The sequence below is a fragment of the Haemaphysalis longicornis genome, unplaced genomic scaffold (genome assembly GCF_048455015.1).
Source record: "Haemaphysalis longicornis isolate Haplotype H1 unplaced genomic scaffold, Haemaphysalis longicornis Haplotype H1 scaffold_9, whole genome shotgun sequence".
Lineage (NCBI taxonomy): Eukaryota > Metazoa > Arthropoda > Arachnida > Ixodida > Ixodidae > Haemaphysalis > Haemaphysalis longicornis.
In genome coordinates, this window is record NW_027526460.1 from 34,873,356 (window position 1) to 34,895,267 (window position 21,912).

The 21,912-nt window shown below is 51.2% G+C and overlaps 1 protein-coding gene and 1 pseudogene across 1 annotated transcript; one reads left to right on the forward strand and one right to left on the reverse strand.

Moving 5' to 3' along the window:
• The first annotated feature begins 598 nt into the window (after window positions 1-598).
• Window positions 599-1,606, forward strand: LOC144153139 (dnaJ homolog subfamily B member 12 pseudogene; annotated as a pseudogene).
• A 12,472-nt stretch (window positions 1,607-14,078) lies between these two features.
• Window positions 14,079-20,966, reverse strand: LOC144153769 (uncharacterized). The gene is made up of 5 exons (XM_077685487.1): window positions 20,828-20,966; window positions 17,780-17,937; window positions 16,065-16,138; window positions 15,166-15,252; window positions 14,079-14,321 (listed from the first exon to the last, which is right to left on the reverse strand). Exons 1-5 carry the CDS (start codon window positions 20,930-20,932, stop codon window positions 14,191-14,193), a joined length of 555 nt encoding a protein of 184 aa, XP_077541613.1. The 5' UTR covers window positions 20,933-20,966; the 3' UTR covers window positions 14,079-14,190.
• Between the last annotated feature and the right edge of the window lie 946 nt (window positions 20,967-21,912).

A 21,912-nucleotide genomic window follows, 5' to 3' on the forward strand; every position in this document is an offset into this window, starting at 1 on the left:
CGCCTTCCCCCCCTCCCCCTCTGAAACGGCGAACTTACGGCTTGTACGTACAACAGCTCCGCTGTACAAATGTTCAACGGATTCTCTTCCTTGTTAGAAGTGGCACAAGAAAGACGCCATCAGATATGCCTCATATAGGGAAAGCCACAGCGAAAACAGGTCAATGAAACGGTTCCTTGCCACGTACACGTGCTGGGCATCCTTCTTCTGGTTCCTTGCGTGCTCTGGACTGCACCATAACCACGGTGGAGATTGGCCAGAATGTTACTGTTGGGATATACGTTATTTTCTGTATTAATTGTTATGCTTAACGGGTACATTACACCGTTAATAACGACACGATGCAAAAGGAATTGCGCTGCTACGGCTTCGGCAGCAAAGGGCGTCTGTGTCGCCCGGAACGTGCTGCAAAGAAAAAAAAAAAATAAACTGAACACCTTCGAGCCACATAGTGTTCGTTTTAGAAGACAAAGAAGAAAGCAACCGCTGTACTAAACCTAACCAACACCGCCGTCTCGGGACGGGCACGCAAGGAAAAAGCGCTACGTTTCTTCGGAAGGTCTGTTCCATCAATTACTCGGCAAAGGACGTCCACTGCATGCTGCAAACGCCGGCCGTCGCTACGAGCTACGACAGCGAAACGCCGGTCAACAGCCACGGCCACCACTCGGGTGGTGCACGTCGCCGAGAGCGACCTATCTTCCGGAAATTGTGACACCAAGGCCGAATCACGGCGCGGCATGGGACCGAAGAACGTCGCGCGGCTGACTACACCGACGAACAGTTGGAGGCAGTGCGGAGAACGAAGCGGTGCAAAGACTACTACGAGGTGCTGGGGGTGAGCCGGGATGCGGACGATGAGATGCTCAAGAGGCAGTACCGCAGGTTGGCTCTGCAAATGCACCCGGACAAGAACAAAGCCCCAGGAGCAGCGGACGCCTTCAAGGCCATCGGCAACGCTTACGCCGTGCTCAGTGACCCCGAGAAGCGGAAGCTCTACGACCTGCACGGCAACCGGCCGCCTCCGCAGCAAGGACAGCCCAGCAGCAGCTATGGTTACAGCCGCGGGTTTGAGGGCACCATATCGCCGGAGGATCTGTTCAACATGTTCTTCGGCAATGCCTTTTCGGCAGGCAACGTGTACGTGCAGAGAGGCCCGCTGTTTCAGCAAGCGAGACCGCAGCAGGGTCAGGCGTCGGCTGCAGAGGCGCAGGTGGGCCAGAACTACAGCGTGCTGATGCAGCTGATGCCCATCGTTCTGTTGGTGGGGATGTCCTTCATGTCTGGCTTCTTTGTCGCGGACCCGCCTTACAGCCTGGTGAGGACGGTGAAGTACCAGTACGCGCGAAAGACGCTGAACCTGAAGTTGCAGTATTACGTGAAGGAGAACTTCATGGCCGAGCACAAGAACAACATCTACCGCATAGAGATGGACGTGGAAGCGGAGCACATAGCCAACCTGCAGAGTTCCTGTTTCCGAGAGAGGAATTTCAAGGACAACCTGCTGTGGCGGGCCAGGAGTCTGCACGACGCCGAGTTGGAACGACAGGCGCGGGAGTATCAGATGCCTTCGTGCGACAAGCTGACCGAGCTGTCGCACGCGTGACCTCGTGATGGGGTGCGGAGTTCGGCAAGTCCTACCCTGCTGCGACCGGCCATGCGCGCCGGAACAGCCAGGAGCCCCCACAGTCGAAGGCCGTAAAGTTCTGAAGCAGAACTTCGACACTCGCACCTTCTGTACCCCCCTTCTCCGCCACGCCCTTGGGTGCAAATATACTTTTTTTTTTGCTTTTTCATCCTCCAAATGTCTTCCTTTTTCTAAAAGCCGATAAACACGGCATGAGCTCGGGCCCGTAGCTCAGGGTGCACAAATATATAAAGGAAGCGGCATTTATGATGGCGAGTCTATTTACTACAGTGGCTCTTGTGAGTGGGCGAAGTTTCGGAATGTCAGTGCTTGTACGATTTTATTGGGGCTGGTTTGCAACAGGCCGACATGTACGTTTCGGCCGACGGTTGAGCCACCAGATACACCCTATTAGTGCCCACTAGAGTCACTAAATAAGTACGCTTAAGAGTAACGGCACTGACGCATGGCAGCGGCAATTTGGTGCCTGACGCTAGAGTGGCCAGCTTAATGCGCGCTATTGCGGCCGACATTGACGGTCGGAACAGGTCCGGGCGCCGCTTGGCAACCATGACAGCTGTGTTTACTTGTTGAGAATTTCGGGAATGCACGTCGGTGCGACAGGTTCACGCTCGGTTATGCTAGCGCAGCTTATTAAGTGGATATAGGTTACACTAGAGCCACTAAATAAGCTACGCTTTACTAGTGGCAGTAGGTTATATATAGGTCGCAGTTGTTCTTTCGCAGCGGGAAGCGAAGCAGGCGTTTTCCACCTTCCGGCTGGTTGAAACAGCCCGGTACAGAGCACCACGGCATCGCTACTCTGCCTGGGGCTTAAAAACTCACTCTCAACGTGTAATACAGTCACACTGTGCTCCGAAAATTACGATTTATCGAAGAACGCGCGCACGCGGCAGCACAGAGGCACCAAAATGCCACCGATTATGGGTCTTCCGGGGTAAACAAATGTCACGTGATGCGGCTTGACCAGTGGCTGCTGTAGGCGGCATACAACAATGACAGAAAAGAGTGCCGATACTCTGAAACCTGATCTTGTGGTTCTAGAGCCCTCTGTAGGCCGATAGCTTCTCCAGAAAATTTCCAGTAACTTTTATGGTGAGTTTGCCGAGTTCAGTCTGGAGCCCCCGATTTTTAATGTTCATCTCCTTCAACGGGTCGTTTGTATTTTCGTGGTTCGCTTCGTCTACCGTCCGTTCATAACTACTTTGTTTAACGGATGGTGCACCTGTTGTCAGTCATAGGCATTGCATGCCTAGCTCGACCGCACTTCTTTCACCTAACTTACCCGCCATGGTGGCTCAGTGGCTAAAGCGTTGTGCTGCTGAGCCCAAGGACCCGGGTTCAATTCTCGGCCGCCGCGGCCACTTTTCTGATGGAGGCGAAACGCAAAAAAATTGTGGTTGATTCCTCTGTCATAGGAATCGGTAAAAGGCGAAAGTGAAATGTGCCGCGAAATCTGCAGGTGGGAATGATTTGCGGGTCGGCGGCTGTTTTGTGAGTGTGATTGGAGAGCGACGTCCTGCTGGCGGGTCGCTTCGGCAAAGGTGTACTGGCGTCATTTCCGTGACGGATATGACGTCAGTGAAATCTTGGGGTATCGCGTAATGCATAAAAGTACTTTCGTGTTAAAGTATAAAACCCGAAAACGAACAACCATAAGTATAACGTGCTCTTTAGGACTAACGGTTGCTTCCCCACAAGAAGACACCGTGTGCAGGGGTGCACCCTTTACAGGCCACTTGCTTCGTTGTATTGGCGTCACTTCTGTGACGGATATGACGTCAGAGAAATCTTCGTGTATCCGGGAATAAAACACTTTCGTGTTAAAACGTCCGTGGGCACAAGATTTCGGCGCACGTTAAAGATCCCCAGGCGGTCAAAATTCATACGGGGCCCTCCACTACGGCGCGCCTCATCGCCTGCGTTGTGTCGGCGCGCTAAACCCTACAGTAAGTCCATTTTTTCACGTAACTTGAAGAATTGGAACTAGCATTTCTTTGATCCGAGTTTGTTCTAAATAATCTGCGCTGCTGTTTTCTTATCCCTTAAGTGTTCATTGCCCCTGGTATCATTCTTTTAATGGTTCATTGGGTCGACACCAGCAATTTTTCAAGGTGCTTGCCAAGATCTCAAATTTCCGCCCCATAGGTCATCACTAGAAGTACGCATTAGATGTGTAAGGCTATGTTCAGACTACCGACAAAAAAGTCATATCGGGACCTATGAACGTAAGAAAACGGCGTGTCACCCAGTTCGGCTGGCTGAGTCGTGAAATGACGTCATCATCGGCGAAGTGCAGAGGGAGGAAATGCTAGGCCGAGAAGGGGTAGGGGAACAGGCGCGGAGGGAAGAAGCCCCCGAGCAGGTGTTCGGAATGCGCGCCTCAAAAAAAAAAAAATGTGGTTATGGAGGTCCCGGAAATCGAACCCGGCACCTTCACGAGGTGAAACCGGCAACCTAACCATTGGGTCATCCCAAAGTCCCGATGGTACAGGTTAGCAGCGCGGGAAACAATGACGTGCAGCCAATTGGAAAAAGAAAAATTGGCCGCGAATTTGGTCCTTTCATTGCAAATGTCGTCAAACGACGATAGTCTTTGACTACATTTGCCAAGAAATGCCCCCCTTTGCTTTCTCGCTCACCTCTCATGCTGTTCCTGTACCGTCGCGCTCATCCCAAGGTAAAGACGCTAAAGGTTTGCTCAAGGCGATTTGAATTTACCGCGTTCCACTGAAACAGGCCGGGTTCCTCGATGCCAGCGCTACAGTACGGCGGAGACGCGCGTGAATTGAGCTGGCCGACTTCAAGGTTTATAGCACCGCGTTGCCGTGCTTCACGTGCGTTCCAATCAGAACGTGGAACCTAGCTAGTGGAACATTTCGTTGCTGTTGCCGCGTGATTTCTCATATGCCGCCAGGAGGTGGTGCGGGCAACATCAGGCGGCGGTTTTCTGCAGTAGATGTAGAATAGCATTTGCTATCGAAAAACCACGCATCCATAATTTTTAGATGCAAAGCATCTCTTGCTCTCGGCTCCGTCGTCCGTCCGTCCGCACCTCTCCCCCTCTCCCCACCAGCTGTGCGATAGCGCGCGCGCTTCTACTCCTCTCACTCTCTCCACGCCAGCTGTGCGATAGCGCGCGCGCTGCTCCTCCTCTCCCCCTCTCCACGCCAGCTGTGCGAGAGCGCGTGCACTACACATCACCGCAGCTGCGCGATAAGCGCGCATGCGCGTCTCCTCTCTCATCTCCTCCGCTTCACTCCATCTGCTGTATATAATAAACCTGGTCCGAGCGCCGCTCCGGCTCCCTCAGTTGCTGCTTCGGTTGAGTCACGCTGCGCCATAGGGAGTTCAGTCATTTTCCGATATTTGGATACCCAATCTCGTGAACGTGAGATGCTTCGCATCAACTCAGGGTTCCCTCGCGGGAAGGTGGTGTCATTTTTAATAAAGGAACACTGTAAATATCCCTTGTGTATTATTTTCGGTCTTATATTTGCGTATTGTCTTGTTCATGTTCAACGAAATTGACAAGTATGAACATATAAACCGGGCTTAGACGCTCACATTTGACTGTGCATGAGTATATAAGACTATTGCGCAGTATACACTTTACTTTCGCCGGGCGGCTTAATCGAGTCACAGACAGACAGACAGACAGACAGACAGACATATAGACCAAAATTTCTGGGTTTAAGTAGCCCGAGAAAGACTATAGTCTTTAAAACGCTTGCCATGGCCACAATCGAGCGTCCTCGCGTAGCGAAACCGGCGTCGATCCGATTGCGCTATCGTCGCATTCGGGGCGGTCAGCATTTACCATGGGTTCGTGGCGCGGGTGTTGCGTTTGGACTTTGGTTGAGGTCAAGTGGACCTTCGTTTCGGACTGCGGCAGTTTGTATTTTAGACGTTAGGAGGATGGATTTTGCACTTCGATTTAACTCAGTTTGCATAGAGAAAGCTTCGCGTTTTAACCTTCTTTCTCTTAAGAAAGGGGCAGACCTAAGAAAAGCCAATTTAAAGCTAGCGAAGACCATCAGCTCCGCTGTTTCCTCATTCTTCGCATCGCAATTGCGAAGGCAGCCGACTTTTTTTTTTTTTTTTTGCAGGGATAGCTAGCTTACTGTCGTGATTTCAGAATAGCTAGCTTACTGTCGTGATTTCAGAGACTCTTACAGCAAAGCTGTATACTTTGTGGGCCTGCTCTCTACGGCATGCCCAGGAATGAGGCACACTGTGGTTGCGTGAAAGAACTCTTTACTTACATCTTCCAACGCGCTGTCGCCCGTCCGGGTATACACACACACACCATCACCAGAAACACTCTGCGTCCCCAGTCCCAGTCCCCGCGCGCGGTTCTTCAGCACCACCGCCCGCTCCTTCCCATCGCTGCTTCTGCTCCGTGTCCGCCAGCGCCATCCCTCGGGTGCCGACGTCCCCAGGTCCCGCGGCCCGGTCACCGGTGGCCGCACGGAAGGCGAGGGAGCCCATGGCGAGGGGCTCCGGGCGACACCCCCTAGACCCGAAGGTGTGCCAAGGCGCTCCCCACAACTTCTACCCCCCAACGGTTTCATCTCCGTTACACTTTTACACTGCATGCTTCGCCCCTTCCCAGGTTTCACGTTAGTGGAGATGGTACGGGATTTTTTTTTTTCATCCTGTTTCTCTTTATCTGATAGGATAAAAAATATGATGTCACACATTGTCCTGGCAACATCAGAAAACGTGTTTTTTTTTCTCTACAGTTGGGTCAGTGCTAACGATTTGCCTTACAGTTAAATAATTATGATTATAGGCATGCGCGCTCTTCAGCTTGAACGAAAGCAGTAATAATTGGCAGCCAAATGTTTGTTTGCACGTGGTTATGTTCGGGCGGCCACCACACGGGATGCTGCTCCAAAATATTGTCACGTAGCCAAGTACGAAGCAGTTGTTTGGAAAAGAAACAAGTTTATTGGAGCGAACTTGTGCTCCCCTAACAACTGAAAAGAATACAGAGGCGGTGAAGCAGTGGTCAACAAAGTGACGTACGTGCGTCGGCGAGCGTCGCAGAATCGAATGCCCCGGCGTCTGCTCTGCAGGCTTTTTATCTTTCGGCGCGCGTGGTTCTGGAACCATCGATTCGCATCGAGAACATTGTAGATGCAAGAAGATTATTCCGGGCTGTTCACGTAAATCGGAATGCTCTCCCTATCACAACAGATAACACATGCGGCACAGAAAGAAGGAATGGAACACGCGCTTCCCTTGGCACGGAGATAACACAGACCGGCGCAGCCGGGCGGTAAAAGCAAAACACAAATAAACAAACCCAATGTACGGTTCGCGGCATTACCCCCCCTCTAAGAGTGCATCGACCCGATGCTAACATAAGCGACAGTCCGAAAATAAAAATAAAAGTTCGTCATCGTCCGTAGAAAGGTTTTAAGCGAACCACGTGGACGACTTCGGGCCGCGTACGTCGTCGTGATGTGCCGGAGTCACCATCGGGGATCACTTCGTAGGTAAGTTGGCCAACACGTCGTAGAATCTTGTAGGGTCCGAAATACCGTCGCAGGAGCTTCTCACTGAGTCCGCGTCGTCGGATGGGAGTCCAAACCCACACACGGTCCCCTGGGCGGTACTCGGCGTCTCGGCGTCGGAGGTTGTAGCGGCCGGCATCCACCAGCTGCTGGTCCCTTATACGAACTCGAGCGAGCTGGCGGGCCTCCTCCGCACGTTGAAGGTATCCTTGGACGTCGGCGTTGAGGTCGTCGTCTTCTAGATGCGGAAGCATGGCGTCGAGCATCGTAGTCGGTCGTCTTCCGTAGACAAGCTCGAACGGTGTCATCTGCGTAGTTTCCTGCGTCGCTGTATTGTACGCAAACGTGACATACGGGAGGACTTCGTCCCAAGTCTTATGTTCAACGTCGACGTACATGGACAGCATATCCGCAATCGTCTTGTTCAGACGTTCCGTTAGTCCGTTCGTTTGGGGGTGGTACGCCGTCGTTCTTCGGTGATCCGTGTTGCTGTAGCGTAAGATTCCTTGCATCAGCTCCGCGGTAAAGGCCGTTCCGCGGTCCGTGATTAAGACTTCAGGGGCTCCATGTCGCAGCACAACTTGGTTTATAAAGAACTTGGCGACTTCCTGTGCAGTCCCCCGCGGAAGAGCGGCGGTCTCTGCGTAGCGCGTCATGTAGTCTGTCGCTACGACAATCCACTTGTTCTGCGATCGTGACGTCGGGAACGGGCCTAGGAGGTCCATTCCAATCTGTTGAAAGGGCCTCGACGGGACGGTGATCGGTTGCAGAAGTCCGGCGGGTCTTGTCGGCGGCGTTTTTCGTCGCTGGCAGTCCCGGCAACTCCGAACGTAGTGGGTGACGTCGGATGTAAGGCGGGGCCAGAAGTACTTCGCCTTAATTTTTGCAATAGTGCGAGCTGTGCCGAGATGTCCGGAAGACGGGTCGTCGTGGGACGCTTCCAAAATTTCGTCACGAAGGTCTGCGGGGATGACAAGTAGATAATTCGTTCTTGTTCCGGGGCTGAAATTCTTCTTCACGAGGACGGAGTTTTTAAGGCTGAATGCTGGTAAGTTACGCTTGAACGCTCTAGGCACGGCGACGTTTCGTCCTTCGAGGTAGTCGATCATTACGCGCAAGTCGGGGTCGGCACGCTGCTGGGCGGCTAGGTCGCTCTCCGTAACAACCCCGAAGAACGCGCTGTCTTCATCGGAGTCTTGTGGTGGCGGGTCGACAGGGGCGCGGGACAGGCAGTCGGCGTCGGAGTGTTTCCTCCCGGATTTGTAAACGATTGTAACGTCGAACTCTTGCAGGCGCAGACTCCACCGCCCAAGACGGCCAGAGGGGTCCTTCAAATTGGCGAGCCAACACAGCGCATGATGGTCTGTTACAACCTTGAACGGTCTGCCATACACGTATGGGCGAAATTTTGAAATGGCCCATATAATAGCCAAGCACTCTTTTTCGGAGGCAGAGTAGTTTTTCTCCTCCTTCGACAGACCACGGCTGGCATAGGCGATTACGTTTTCGCACCCGCTTTGTTTTTGGACAAGGACGGCACCCAAGCCTATATCACTGGCGTCCGTGTGTATTTCCGTGTCGGCGTTTTCGTTGAAATGCGCGAGCACGGGCGGGCTTTGCAGATGTTTTTGCAGCTCGCAGAATGCCTTTTCTTGGTCGTCTTCCCAGCTGAAAGGGGTGCTGTCTTTCGTCAAGCGCGTGAGCGGCTCTGCAATGCGTGCGAAGTTTGCGACGAAGCGCCGGTAGTATGCGCACAGTCCAAGAAACCTGCGCACGCCCTTCTTATCTTTCGGCCTTGGGAAGTTCGCTATGGCTGAAGTTTTCAACGGGTCAGGCAGGACTCCCGCGGCGTTGACGACATGGCCCAAAAACTTCAGTTCCTCGTACGCGAAGCGGCACTTTTCAGGCTTCAGCGTTAACCCCGACGTACGGATGGCCTCGAGTACAGACTGCAACCTTGCGAGGTGTTCGTCGAAAGTCCTAGAGAATACCACAACGTCGTCGAGGTATACGAGGCAGGTGTGCCACTTCAGGCCAGCTAGCACAGTGTCCATGACTCTTTGGAACGTTGCTGGTGCCGTGCATAGCCCAAACGGCATCACCTTGAACTCGTATAGGCCATCCGGGGTTATGAATGCAGTCTTCTCTCGATCTCTCTCGTCCACTTCAATTTGCCAGTAGCCTGTTTTCAGATCCATCGATGAGAAGTACCTCGCATGGCAGAGGTGGTCGAGGGCGTCGTCGATTCGTGGCAGGGGGTACACGTCCTTTTTGGTGATCTTGTTCAATCGCCGGTAGTCAACGCAGAACCTCACTGTGCCGTCTTTTTTCTTCACGAGTACGACCGGCGCAGCCCACGGACTTTTTGATGGCTGTATAATGTCGCCGTTGAGCATGTCGTCGACTTGAGTCCGGATGGCTTCACGCTCGTAGGAAGAGACGCGGTACGGTGACTGTCGGGTAGGTCGTGCTCCATCCTCGGTTATTATCCGGTGCTTCGCCAGAGGTGTTTGACGTAACTTTGAGTTCGACGAAAAACACTCGCTGTAGCGACGCAGCAAAGCCAATAACTTGTTCCTTTCATCTTGCGGTAGCGCCGGATTCACGTCGAAGGGGTGCGGAAGCTTGGTGGTATCGTCGGGTGCGCGTTCAAAGTCGGCGACTGCTAACACGTCGCTTGCTTGTTGCATTTCTTCGACGAACGCAATTGCAGCGCCCTTGTTTAAATGCTGGTACTCCTCGGTGAAATTGGTGACCAAAACGTGGGCTTTGCGCTGCTTAAACCGTGCAATGCCTCTTGCGACAGACACACCGCGGTCAAGAAGCAACCTTTGGTCACTCTCCACGATAGCGTCGACGTCGGGAGCAGCACCTTCACAGTGGACGGTGATCATCAAGCTTGCGCGGGGTGGCAGGGTGACGTGATCATCGGCGATCCTTACAGCTGCACGGTGTTCGGGGTTCGATTCCGGCGTCATGGAGTGGTCGCAGGAAAAAGTTATCGACTTCGTCTGCAGATCGATTATTGCGCCGTTGTCCGTCAAAAAGTCCATTCCGAGAATTACGTCGCGGGAGCAGTTGGGCAAAACGACGAACACCGCAGGGTACGTCGTGCCGTCTATGGTGACGCGCGATGTGCACGTTCCACTTGGCGTCACGAGGTGGCCTCCTGCTGTGCGTATGTGCGGACCATCCCATCTGGTCATAACTTTCTTCAGTTTAGACGCAAATGGTCCGCTCATTACCGAATAGTCAGCTCCCGTGTCTACGAGGGCGACTACGTCAAAGCCGTCGATGGACACCTTGACGTCAGACGCAGTCTTCCTCGAGTTCCGGGTTCGTCGGGGCGTCGTATCTCGGCTTGTGCGTGTTGGCGGTCGGGCACTGTGCGTCGTCGTTGTCGTCGTCTTCTTAACGGATGTCTCGGTCAGGTCGGGTACGCGTCGCGGCGTATAGCTGTCGTCGTGTTCGGGAGTCTCGTCAGGGTTAGGTCGGGTCGTCTTGATGAGGGCATGTCGTGAATCATTGTCTTCACCGCGTCCTTGCGTCGTTGGAGGGTTTCCAGTTTTCCGCCGTAGAGCAACTTCACCTCCAGAAGTTGCTGCTTTTAGTTTCCCCCGCGTGGGCTGGGGGACCTTCCACGGGCGAAGTCAGCGTTGCTACGGCGGTTCGGCGATTGGTATGGGTAGGGCGACGGCGAACGGTTGAAACCTGCTGGTCGACGGCTGGTGTTGGACAGGTACTCTTCGATCTCCGATGGGCGCTGGCCAGTTCGGGGGCGGGGTGCGTCGACGGAGAACCCTCGCAAACCGAGCCTCCTGTAGGGGCAGCGACGGTAGACGTGGTCGGCCTCTCCGCAGTGGTAGCACAGCGGACGATTGTCTGACGTTCGCCACACGTCGGTCTTCCTTGGGGCAGGGGGTTGCGCCGCAGGTGGTCGGGCCGGCGAGAGGGGACGACGGTACGGAGCCTCGTGACGATAGGGTGCAGGTGGGCGAGGGCGATGTACAGCAGCTGCGTAGGTCATGGCTTGCGGCTCGCGAGGTGCTACTGGCGTCGTTGAAGTTCCCAGCGCTTGCTGCACTTCTTCTCTAATGACATCGGTAAGAGAAGCGACTTGTGGTTGCGGCGGCGTCGGGAGCAGTTTCCGCAGCTCCTCCCTCACTATTTCGCGGATAGTCTCGCGTAGGCTGTCGGCCGGGATCCGCGTGCTGCCAAAGTCGTTCGCATTGGCCGCGCCAACAAAGTTGCGGTCATACTGCTTAGCACGCATCTCGAGGGCTTTCTCAATGGTGCTGGCTTCGGTAACGAATTCGGCGACGGTTTTGGGCGGATTTCGGACAAGTCCGGCAAACAGTTCCTCCTTCACTCCGCGCATTAAGAACCGCAACTTCTTTTCTTCCGTCATTTCGGGATCCGCGCGGCGAAATAGCTGCTTCATCTCCTCAACGAAGATCAAGACGCCTTCATTGGGGTGTTGCGTGCGCGTTTCCAACAAAAGGGCGGCTCTTTCTTTCCGCACGACGGTAGTGAAGGTCTTAGTGAACTCGCTTTTGAACTGAGCCCAGTTTGTCAAGGAGCTCTCGTGGTTCTCGAACCAAGTGCGAGCCGAATCTTCCAAGTAAAAGAAAACGTGCCGGAACGTTTCTGCGTCGTCCCACCTGTTGAATTTCCGGACGCGCTCCAGTTTCTCCAACCATTCTTCTGGGTCTTCTGCGGGGGCTCCTCGGAATGATGGCGGTTCCCGTGGCTGCTGCAGAACGACAGGAGGATTGCCTTGGTTGAGCATGGTGCTGGTTGCGACGTTTTTCTTCTTCGTCTTCTCCGGTAGTAGACCGAACTCGGGTGGTAAATCTTGCACGCGGAGGCTGGCTCTTGTTGGACTGGCTTGGCGGCTTCCAGAGGTTGTAGTGGGCATGAAGGGTGCGTACCCCGCACCTCCACCAGATGTCACGTAGCCAAGTACGAAGCAGTTGTTTGGAAAAGAAACAAGTTTATTGGAGCGAACTTGTGCTCCCCTAACAACTGAAAAGAATACAGAGGCGGTGAAGCAGTGGTCAACAAAGTGACGTACGTGCGTCGGCGAGCGTCGCAGAATCGAATGCCCCGGCGTCTGCTCTGCAGGCTTTTTATCTTTCGGCGCGCGTGGTTCTGGAACCATCGATTCGCATCGAGAACATTGTAGATGCAAGAAGATTATTCCGGGCTGTTCACGTAAATCGGAATGCTCTCCCTATCACAACAGATAACACATGCGGCACAGAAAGAAGGAATGGAACACGCGCTTCCCTTGGCACGGAGATAACACAGACCGGCGCAGCCGGGCGGTAAAAGCAAAACACAAATAAACAAACCCAATGTACGGTTCGCGGCAATATATGCCTTTGGGATGCCAGCCCCAAACTCCTCGCCTACAGCACCACCGTAATACATAGTTTATGCATATCGGTACATTTCCATTGGCTACGCACACACTTACGTAGGCAATAAATGAGGTTTTGGTGACGATTGTTACACAACGTTGCGTCGTCATGTTCCACGCACTTGTGTTAGCAGTTTTTCTGTAACTGGCGCTTTCGCGACGTTTTTGATCAGTGTAACTACACAAGAGGCTTCTGGTTCTGTCGCGGTCGTCTCCAGTGCTGATATAAATATTTACCGCTTTAATCCAGCTTACTCTACTTTAACCTCACCTTATTAATCATTACTATCAACCATTAAATAACTTTGGCAATCATATGCATGCACGACTAGTATGACTTGGTTCGTTTCTGGCCTTCGTTGGGCTTTTGTTCCGTTCATGTCGACGCCAGGTCATTCAGGGTCATCTTCCGATGAGGTATATCAAGCTTTCGCCTTAAAAGGAACCGGGCCATCTCCACTACCGTGAAACCTGGCTAGGGGTCAAGCATGCGGTGTACAGTATGAGGTGGTTTCGATTATGCGGTTTCGAAGTTATGATAAAGTGTATTATGCGGTTTCGATGCTGAGCGCTCGGCGTCTTAGGCCTTGACGCCGTGGTGTTTTTTGCCCACGGAGATGAAACCGTTGGAGGTATACAGCTTTTGTGTAAAAGTCTCGTGTTTTTGAAGCACAAATCGTTCTGGTACGAGACATTGGCAAACGAGCGTCCTGGTGTGTTCTTTTAGTACGCGTTACGTTCTACTGCGGGGAGTTGGAAATTGAGTGTCCGGGTGCTTTAGTACCGTGACTACATGAAACGACGACGACGACAGGAGGCGCCGACAGCCCGAGCCCCTAAGGGGCTTCGCCCCTGAAAGTTGGCGCAGCTTGCGCTAGTGTTGCAAGGCTGAAAAAACCAGACCTGGTGGCCCCTCTCCCTTCGTCGGAGACCCGGCTGTTGCATCATCATCGTCGTCGTCATCATCATCATCATCATCATCAGCAGCAGCAGCAGCAGCAGCAGCACCGGCACCGCTGCTGTCCCGCGCCGCTGGAGCCCATTGTTTGCCTCGAAATTTCCTTACTTCGTCCCTCCACCGAGTTATAGTCCTTTCTCTTTTTCTAGACCTGTCTCTTGGTGTCTACTCTGCCACCCTGGCAGTCCACCGGTTGTCTTTTTGCCTAATTACGTGGCCAACCCAAGTACTTTTTTTTTTGGGGGTGGCGAACGGCACACCATGGGTCCGCCATGCCGAAGACGACGACGACGGAGGCGGGAGCTCCTCACTTAGCCAAGCCTGGACGACACCGGGCGCTGCTCACGAGGCGCACGCTCACGGGGATCGGTATTTTTGCTAAAGCAACCGCGCGAAGGTCGCTCCGGGCGCTTCGCGCCGGGGGAGTCTTTTTTCTTGGTATTTTCTGCTAACGCCAACGGACCAAGCTCATGCTTAAACAGCTCTTCTGTTAAAATGAGGCAGACGCCGAGGAAAAAAAGAGCGAGTGTGCGGGAAAGCCTTTTATTTGGTACTTGTGAGTGTCGAGAAAGTGCTCTCAAGGAGCTGGCGTGCCTTTGATCGGGAGAGTCTCGTAGTGATTGTGACCCGCATCGCCCTTTCAGAAGGAGCACGTGTCGTCCAAGAGGGAATAGTGGTTGGCGCTGCCGCAGAGCAGGTTGAAAATGAACTGGCACGCCGGATCGACCTTGTTCTTGAGGGTCACCGGCACGAACATGGAGCAGGCGTTCTCTGCAACGAAAACGGAAATGGGGTGAATATGCGTGTTGATTATTCGAGCCTGTGCTAATGCTATTCATGTGCGTTTTCATTATACTACGCGTGTCGGTGTAAATAATTCTTCGCCTATTCTGTTCGAACCAAACGATTTTGTATGGTAAAAAAGCACTGGAATGCAGATGCTGTCTACGCAGCGTGTGTGGTTGAAGTGGTCTTTTCGATCACTTTTCTCCTGAGGGACCCCAAAGTTGCGCTGGAGATGAAGATTTTATTTATTTATTTATTTATTTATTTATTTATTTATTTATTTATTTATTTATTTATTTATTTATTTATTTATTTATTTATTTATTTATTTATTTATTTATTTATTTTGTTTCTTTACTTTTTATTCATTTATTAAATTCACGCTGTGTTTGACACTCATCTCAAAATATGTGCGGAGGTACTTAGAGCATAACATCGCCCTGGTATAGCACCTAAATGAAACCCACGCTCCGAAGGTTACCTACGGGAGGTGTAGCCGCCGCGGGTACACAGCACTTGTATACTTTCCTTACAAGATGCAAATAATAAATTGGTATAGACGTTGAAAGACATCTAGCATAGACAACGTATAAACACTCAAATGGTGATCCTGTGGTGTGGCCCGGTGTTCTCTGCTCCACCTATAGCGGCATACTTTTCGGCTGCACGTGAAGGCGGAGTCATCACCGTCCCGAGAAAGACGGCAGCCGATGGTGGTTTTTGATGAACGGCGCAGTGGAAGCGCTCTATTTCTCCTCGCATCGCCCAAAGATTCGCGGTCATTGCGCGCTATAAACGCTTCAGAAAACGGCACAAGGAGGCAACTCACCGCCGGCGTAGGCGTTCCTGAATATCTTGCACCTGTCGCATTCCGAGTAGACAGAGAACATGTCGAACGTGGATCCCTTGCCCGGTCCTGTAAGAAGGAAGCGATTCGCATAATGAACGGAAATATTATTTTTTGTACCATTTTCTTTCATTCCCTCGATCGCCGAAACTGTATTTGTATGTTTGATTTGCGGCTTTTATAGGAGAGAGAGAGAGAGAGAGAGAGAGAGAGAGAGAGAGAGAGAGAGAGAGAGAGAGAGAGAGAGAGAGAGAGAGAGAGAGAGAGAGAAAGCACGTTTGTTACGATAAGCAATGGGCAGGAGTTGTCAGTCCAAGGCACCTTCAGCTCTCACGCGTCAACAGCCCTCAACACAGGCAGGCGCAGATCCTTGCAGTCGGAGCTGGTCAGCGCTGTCTCCCAAAGCTCGTAAGTATAATTGGGGGGATTGTGCACATATAGTGAGACGTGGTCTTAGCCCCCTACCATACTTCATACCATACTTCCCACAAATATCTTCTCTGAATAAATGCTAAATATACGCCGCTTCTACGAAGCCCCAGGGACGCAACATTAAAGTGACGCGACACGATAATTTGGTGAAATTAAAGCAGTTAGTTCGGGCATGCATGGAACGATCGGCAGATAGGGACAGGCAAGCCACGCGGCGTGCGGTGCACTTTCACCTCCTCCTGGCTGGATGGGCGTATACGGTGACGTTCAGAATGAAACGATATTTGCCAACTTTGCTTCGTTGTGAAAAAGGCATATGAGTATGTGCCCACGCATGGGTACGACCGACGCCCTGATATTCATACAAGTTGGTAACCGCATGTACTCAAGCTCGTGCACAAAATTACGCTACCTATATAAGTCTCCCATGTAAGCTCTGGGACACTCACCGTCAAGGAAGGTGACGTTGAGAACATTGTTGTGTTGGTATCCTTCGGTACTTGTCAGCAGGATTTTGGTGTTGCTGTGAACAGAGAGATAAAAAAGAGCGAAATATTGGTACCAGGTGGTAGGCATTGTAGTATACGATGTACAAGTTACAGGCAAACGTGATGTAAGAATCAAGGTAGGAAAAACAAATCAAAGCGAAATCTCACACCATGGGTTGTCGGGTCCGAAGAGGACCGTCTTAACGTTTACATTTACAAAGGGCTAGGAGCCCTGTTAATACACCAGTGTCATCCGGATCCGGTTCACACACAAAATGAAAACATGAATTTAACTCGAAGAACAAGAATGAGTATGAGCAGTAACACTTGTCAGTAGGGAAAAATTTATGACGATTTCGAGAGAAGGCAGATGGGGTTGGAGCAGGCTCAGTAATGGCTTGAAGACTGTGGGGATGCAAACCCTTCCACTCGGTGCGAGGAGGCGCTGACGCTCTCCTCCTTAGTGGGGCGAGGGTGATCAGCGCGCCTCCCTCCTCTCCCTACGGTGGTGACTCGGGACCATGATAGGGCGCGGAGCGCACGGTGCATAACGCATTTTGGCCACTCTTGGCCTTTTGTTGCATTGGCCGTTGTTCCCTACATGCTTAGGTCACGGAACCCACCGTGTTGATTAGCTCATGCCTTGATTGCGTCAGTTCGTTAGGATGTGCGGTGAATCTCCGGGGGTTCCCCGTTTCTTTGGCGGGTTGCCCGCGTCCGCGCTGTGGCGGCTCACGCAGTCAGCGGACGAACGCCGATGCCGCCCGGTTGAGCTCAGAGGCTTGAAATGTATAGCTGCCATAGTGGCCAGGGCGGCCCTTCTCCTACGTTAGCGAGCGTCACGCGGGCGCATACGCAGGAGGAGGCTAACTGCCGCCCTATGCCGGGACGTGCAGACGCTGACGGATGTTTGCCCCAGGGGCTAGGTGCGTAGTGCAGTGTAGTGTTTTGTATCATGGGTGTCCACGTAATCTACGAAGTAGATCGCTTAATTCGTTTCCCATTGGAGTTACAGACGCGCGGCGAGAGCCGTGGCTCGCTCGAACCCTTGGTGGGCAGTTTCTCCGCAGTTCAGTGATGCGCGAGATTAGCGAGAATGACGGCGCGTTATTCTATTCCTAATGCTGGCCACAGCGCTAAATGACTTCACGGGTACAAACCGACGAAGCATGGAAATAAATATGATTGCAGTAACGCTACCTTAGCAATAGCAAATGAGTGTACTTATATCCGGGAACTCGATTGGAAAAAATATTGGCTCAAATTGATAGGAATAAGTGTACTTGGGCTGCGCATGCAACGCGCAGAACTGACAACAGGCAGCTGTCAGGGTAACGCAGTAGCCAGGATAGTGATAAAGCATTAACGCGTAGAGCTACGTAATTACTGACTCAGGGTTCCAGTGGTGTAGCCATAAATTTCGTATGCATGGCGCTGTGGGCGAAATGTGTTTTCATGCCATTCGTACGGCAAAAACTGTGAATATTCAAGGTTTTTTTAAAAAAAAAGCCGAAGTGTAAACTAGTCAAAACTACTACGGAGCGAGTGCGGGGGATCAATGAAAATTTCGGAGGCGGAAGGGACCCTGAAACCCCCCAAACTCCTCCCCCTGGCTACGCCAATGCAGGGTTCACCTTTAAAGTAGAGATAGACGTGCAGAGCAAATGCGCGCTTACGTTTTTCCCGTGGGGCCGTACTCGACGAAGTCCTCAGCAACGTTGCCCGTCAGCGGCGCTGTCGGCGTAATACGGATGCACTTGGATTTACCGCCGAAGAACTCGTCGTTCTCGAAGTTGCGCAGAACAGCAACCCAGGGTGTCTTGTAGGGGAAGCACTGGAAAGATACGCGCATTCTGAGATTCCGGTGTTATCCTCACCGTCAAGGTATACGCTTAGACCACGCGGGCCGCCGGGTTCCTAAGCACATGCGTTCGCCTTGTGGCAGCCATTTTGCTTTATGAAAGGCGGTTGTCTTTCTTGGCGGACCTGCAGGTAGCAATGAGAAAATTCTTGTCTGTGGGCATGTATGTATGTATGTATGTATGTATGTATGTATGTATGTGGGTATGTATGCATGTGTGTATGTATGTATGTTTGTATGTATGTATGTATGTATGTATGTATGTATGTATGTATGTATGTATGTATGTATGTATGTATGTATGTCAAGTTCAACTAAACTAGCAAGTGACCTGCGCGTTGTAGAGAGGGTGTGAATAAAGAGCGAGGAGAGCGGGATTTCAAAGTTTGTAGTGGGACGGGGACCGAAGGAGGGATGGTCAGGTGGAAGGGGAGGGACGAGAATGTGGTGAGGGGATGTGGGAGGGGCAGGAGGAGTTGTAAGTGTTGGGTAAATAATTGCACGTGGGAATCAGCGCCTTTGTCTTTCTGTCTTCCTCTGTTTGTCCGCTTTGGGGCATTTTTTTTTCATGAGATGCCGTGCACCAACTCGTCGAAGCACGCAGTTTATAGAAGTTTCTCATATACCTTTAGGCAATCTGAGGCTTTCTGACGTATCTATAAAAAAAGTTGGTGCGTTGCAGTGTGGTTTTGACCACATTTGAGGGGCTCGTTGAAATAAGACAGAAATAAGGCAGTCAAGAAAACCTCAGAAAGCACAGGGGAGGGTATGGTAGGTCATTGAAACAGCTAAAGAATTTGGAAAAAAAGAAAGTGGAGAAAGGTGGGATCCGAACCCACGACCTCCAGAATACCGGTCTGGTACGATGACCACTACGCTACCGGCGGGGCGAATTTCCCCTACACTTTCTGGGGTATTTATGTTCGGGTATTTTTGTTTCCTGCGCTTGGGGGTGGTAGCCAGCGCCACTCGGACTACTCGGGGTGAAGGGGACCTTCTTTTTAACCCCCGGGCCGTGATTCGAGTGTCTACGACATGTCGAGAGTGGTCGACCAGCTTTGAACCCTCTTAAGCTCCCTATGGCACCAAGACTGCGAGACCAGAGGCCCTCGCTATGCATGTAGCGAATCAGAATAGGAAATGAGGGGCTCGTTGAAATAAGATAGAAATAAGGGTTGGCAGTCAAGAAAACCTCGGAAAGCAAAGGGGAGGATGTGGTAGGTCGTAAGCGGTAATTCGTTCAAAGCGGGGGAAATTTGTTATCGCTGCACTACAGTTGGGACGACAGAAAACTTCGCCTGCAGCGAAAATTTGAATAAAGCGACTTTGTTACAGCGAGGGTTTGGTGGGTTTTCTTATACATATTTTTTTTTTCATCCCGGAGTGTCTAACGTTGGGTTCTTTGCTGCCTTGTGCTCACGAATTGAACGCCCATAATATATCCGAAACATGTAGGGCAGTACGTTGCGTAATATACAGGGTGTCCCAGCTATCATGCACCAAGATTTAAAAAAAGAGAAATTGCGTAACTCGAAGAAGACCTAGTGCATAATGTTTGCAGTACTGTGAAGAAGCGGAGAGTAATTTTTTTGTTAATGAGACTTAATTAATTGTAATTAATTCTATAACTCGAGAAATACTGTCCTAATCACTAAAGTGTCAATGAGGCACTTGTAGGTAACCACGAGGGGCATCTAACTGCGCTATTTTCAGCGACGAACTAATTGCTTACACGTTTATTCTGACTGATAAAGGAAACCCGCGAAATATGAAAAATACCACGTGACGACGCTTACGCGTGCATTGTAAAGCAGCGTCCCCAAACAAAGCTGATTCAAAGCAACTGCTTCGCGTGTTACCCGCCCGAAGAGACTGCGCATCACCTTGATAATAGCATGCATGGAAGGAGCAGCAGCAGCAAGATTCGCGGGACGCGTGTGCAGATAAGGAACAAACTCGGTCGCGATTTCTTCTTTCTTTCTTTTGTCTATTTCATTCTGGCTAACTCAGAGGCAGCCTGTTTGAGGGCGTTGCTTTACGGTGCGCGCGGAGGCGCCGTCACGTGGTATTTTTCATATTTCGCGGGTTTCCTTTATCAGTCAGAATAAATGTGTACGCAATTAGTTCATCGCTGAAAATACCGCAGTTAGATGCCCCTCGTGGTTACCTACAAGTGCCTCATTGACACTTTAGTGATTAGGACAGTATTTCTCGAGTTAGATAATTAATTACAATTAGTTAATTAAGGCTCATTAAAGAAAAAATACTGTGCGCTTCTTCACAGTACTGCAAACATTATGCACCTGATTTCTTTCGAGTTACGCCTTTACTCTTTTTTAAAATCTTGGTGCATGATAGCTGGGACACCCTGTAGATTGGAAGCACATGTTCCTTCTCCTTTAAAAAAGAACAGAAAAAAATTACCTTCCAGTTTTAAAGAAAGCCGAGAGAAGGGCGAAAGCTAAAAGTGCGTTCAAGTTAACCTTCGCTGAAAGCGCGTCCAATCGATGGGCAAACCATCAAAGACCCGAATAGCAAAAGAAAAACGAAACCATGCGACACTTTTTCACGCGCGAAGTAAACGCATCTACGGAAAGCTCTAAATGTATACCGATACGCGGTTTATGAGATAAATGTATATATTGTACTCCTTCCTCGTGATCGATGCGTGTATTCTCAAGCAACCGTTTTGACACAATGGAGGCTCGGTTTCGCGCATGCGCCACGTGTCCAGACATCTTATCAGCGATTTTCGATGGACCAACCAGTCTATGGGGAAATGGGGAAATTCGTTAGTTTTTTTACAGGACGCCACCTGTCCCACTAAGAAAGGTTTCTTTTTTAAAAATACATGCATGCCTACCTTCTTCTCGTCCTGAAATTCTCCAAGATCCGGCCTCCGCTCGAATACCACTGCATAGCTCACTGCCGCAAGCCAGCTCACCGCGATGACCACCTTGAAAGACATTGTCGATCCGCTGTGCGAATGCCCGGACTGAAAGTGCGGCTGTACGGCAGACGATAAAGTTCCGCGTCCGGACTCCACCTGTTTTTATAGGAGGCCGCTCGCCAAGGGTCATAGAGTTCGCTCGTCTAGACGCGATGCTTTCACTCTCATTTAACCCTTTTGTTTTTATTCGGGAGGTACTGATAAAGAATGACTGTTACGTGTGGCATTTACGAAAGAAAAAAAGAGGAAAGGAAGAGACCAAAACAGAAGCGGAAAAACGAGACTGCGATATGCCATGGTCAGTGCCACTGACGGCACCAACGTGTTGACTGGGGCCAATAAAAATGCCAGCAGCATTGAAGATGCCGAACGTGCACACCGAAAACCTCAGCAATCTGATTTTTGTTGGCTGGTTTGTTTGCTGTCGTTTGCACTGTACATTTCTAAAAGACCGTCTGCTTCGACGGCTGACCTCACCCTCCTCATCCCCCACCCCCTTTTTTCGATCACACTATCGAGAGAAAGGGCGTTAGTGCACATTACTGCCAATCGCGCAGTCTTCGGCGCTCAAGTGGAGAGGTTCAGAGGATGGGATACAAGGTCCAGACGCATTTGCATACCGCCTATCGCCTGGAGCGAAAGCATTGGCAGAGACCGCAGGGAGGTTCTCTCCTCGGAATGAACATTACACGACGGCGAGATGCGTTTTTTTTTTCTTTCCTCTTTTTCTCGGAGCTCTCGTTTTATCGTTTCACCAGAGTGCGTTCGGGACCAGTTTGGATGTGTTTGCCTTTAAGGCTCCTCGCATAAGTAAGGAGACGTTATCTTGCAGCAGATATACATTAAATCTCCGCTGGCTCAACGTGCGACCGCGGAGAATCACAAGAAATTTTTAGCGAAATTGTTACTGCCACTAGACTCCTCAGTAGAGCCGGAACAAAAGTGTGTGTGCGTGCACACGTGCGTCTTTTTTAGGGATGACAGCTATCAACACCGAA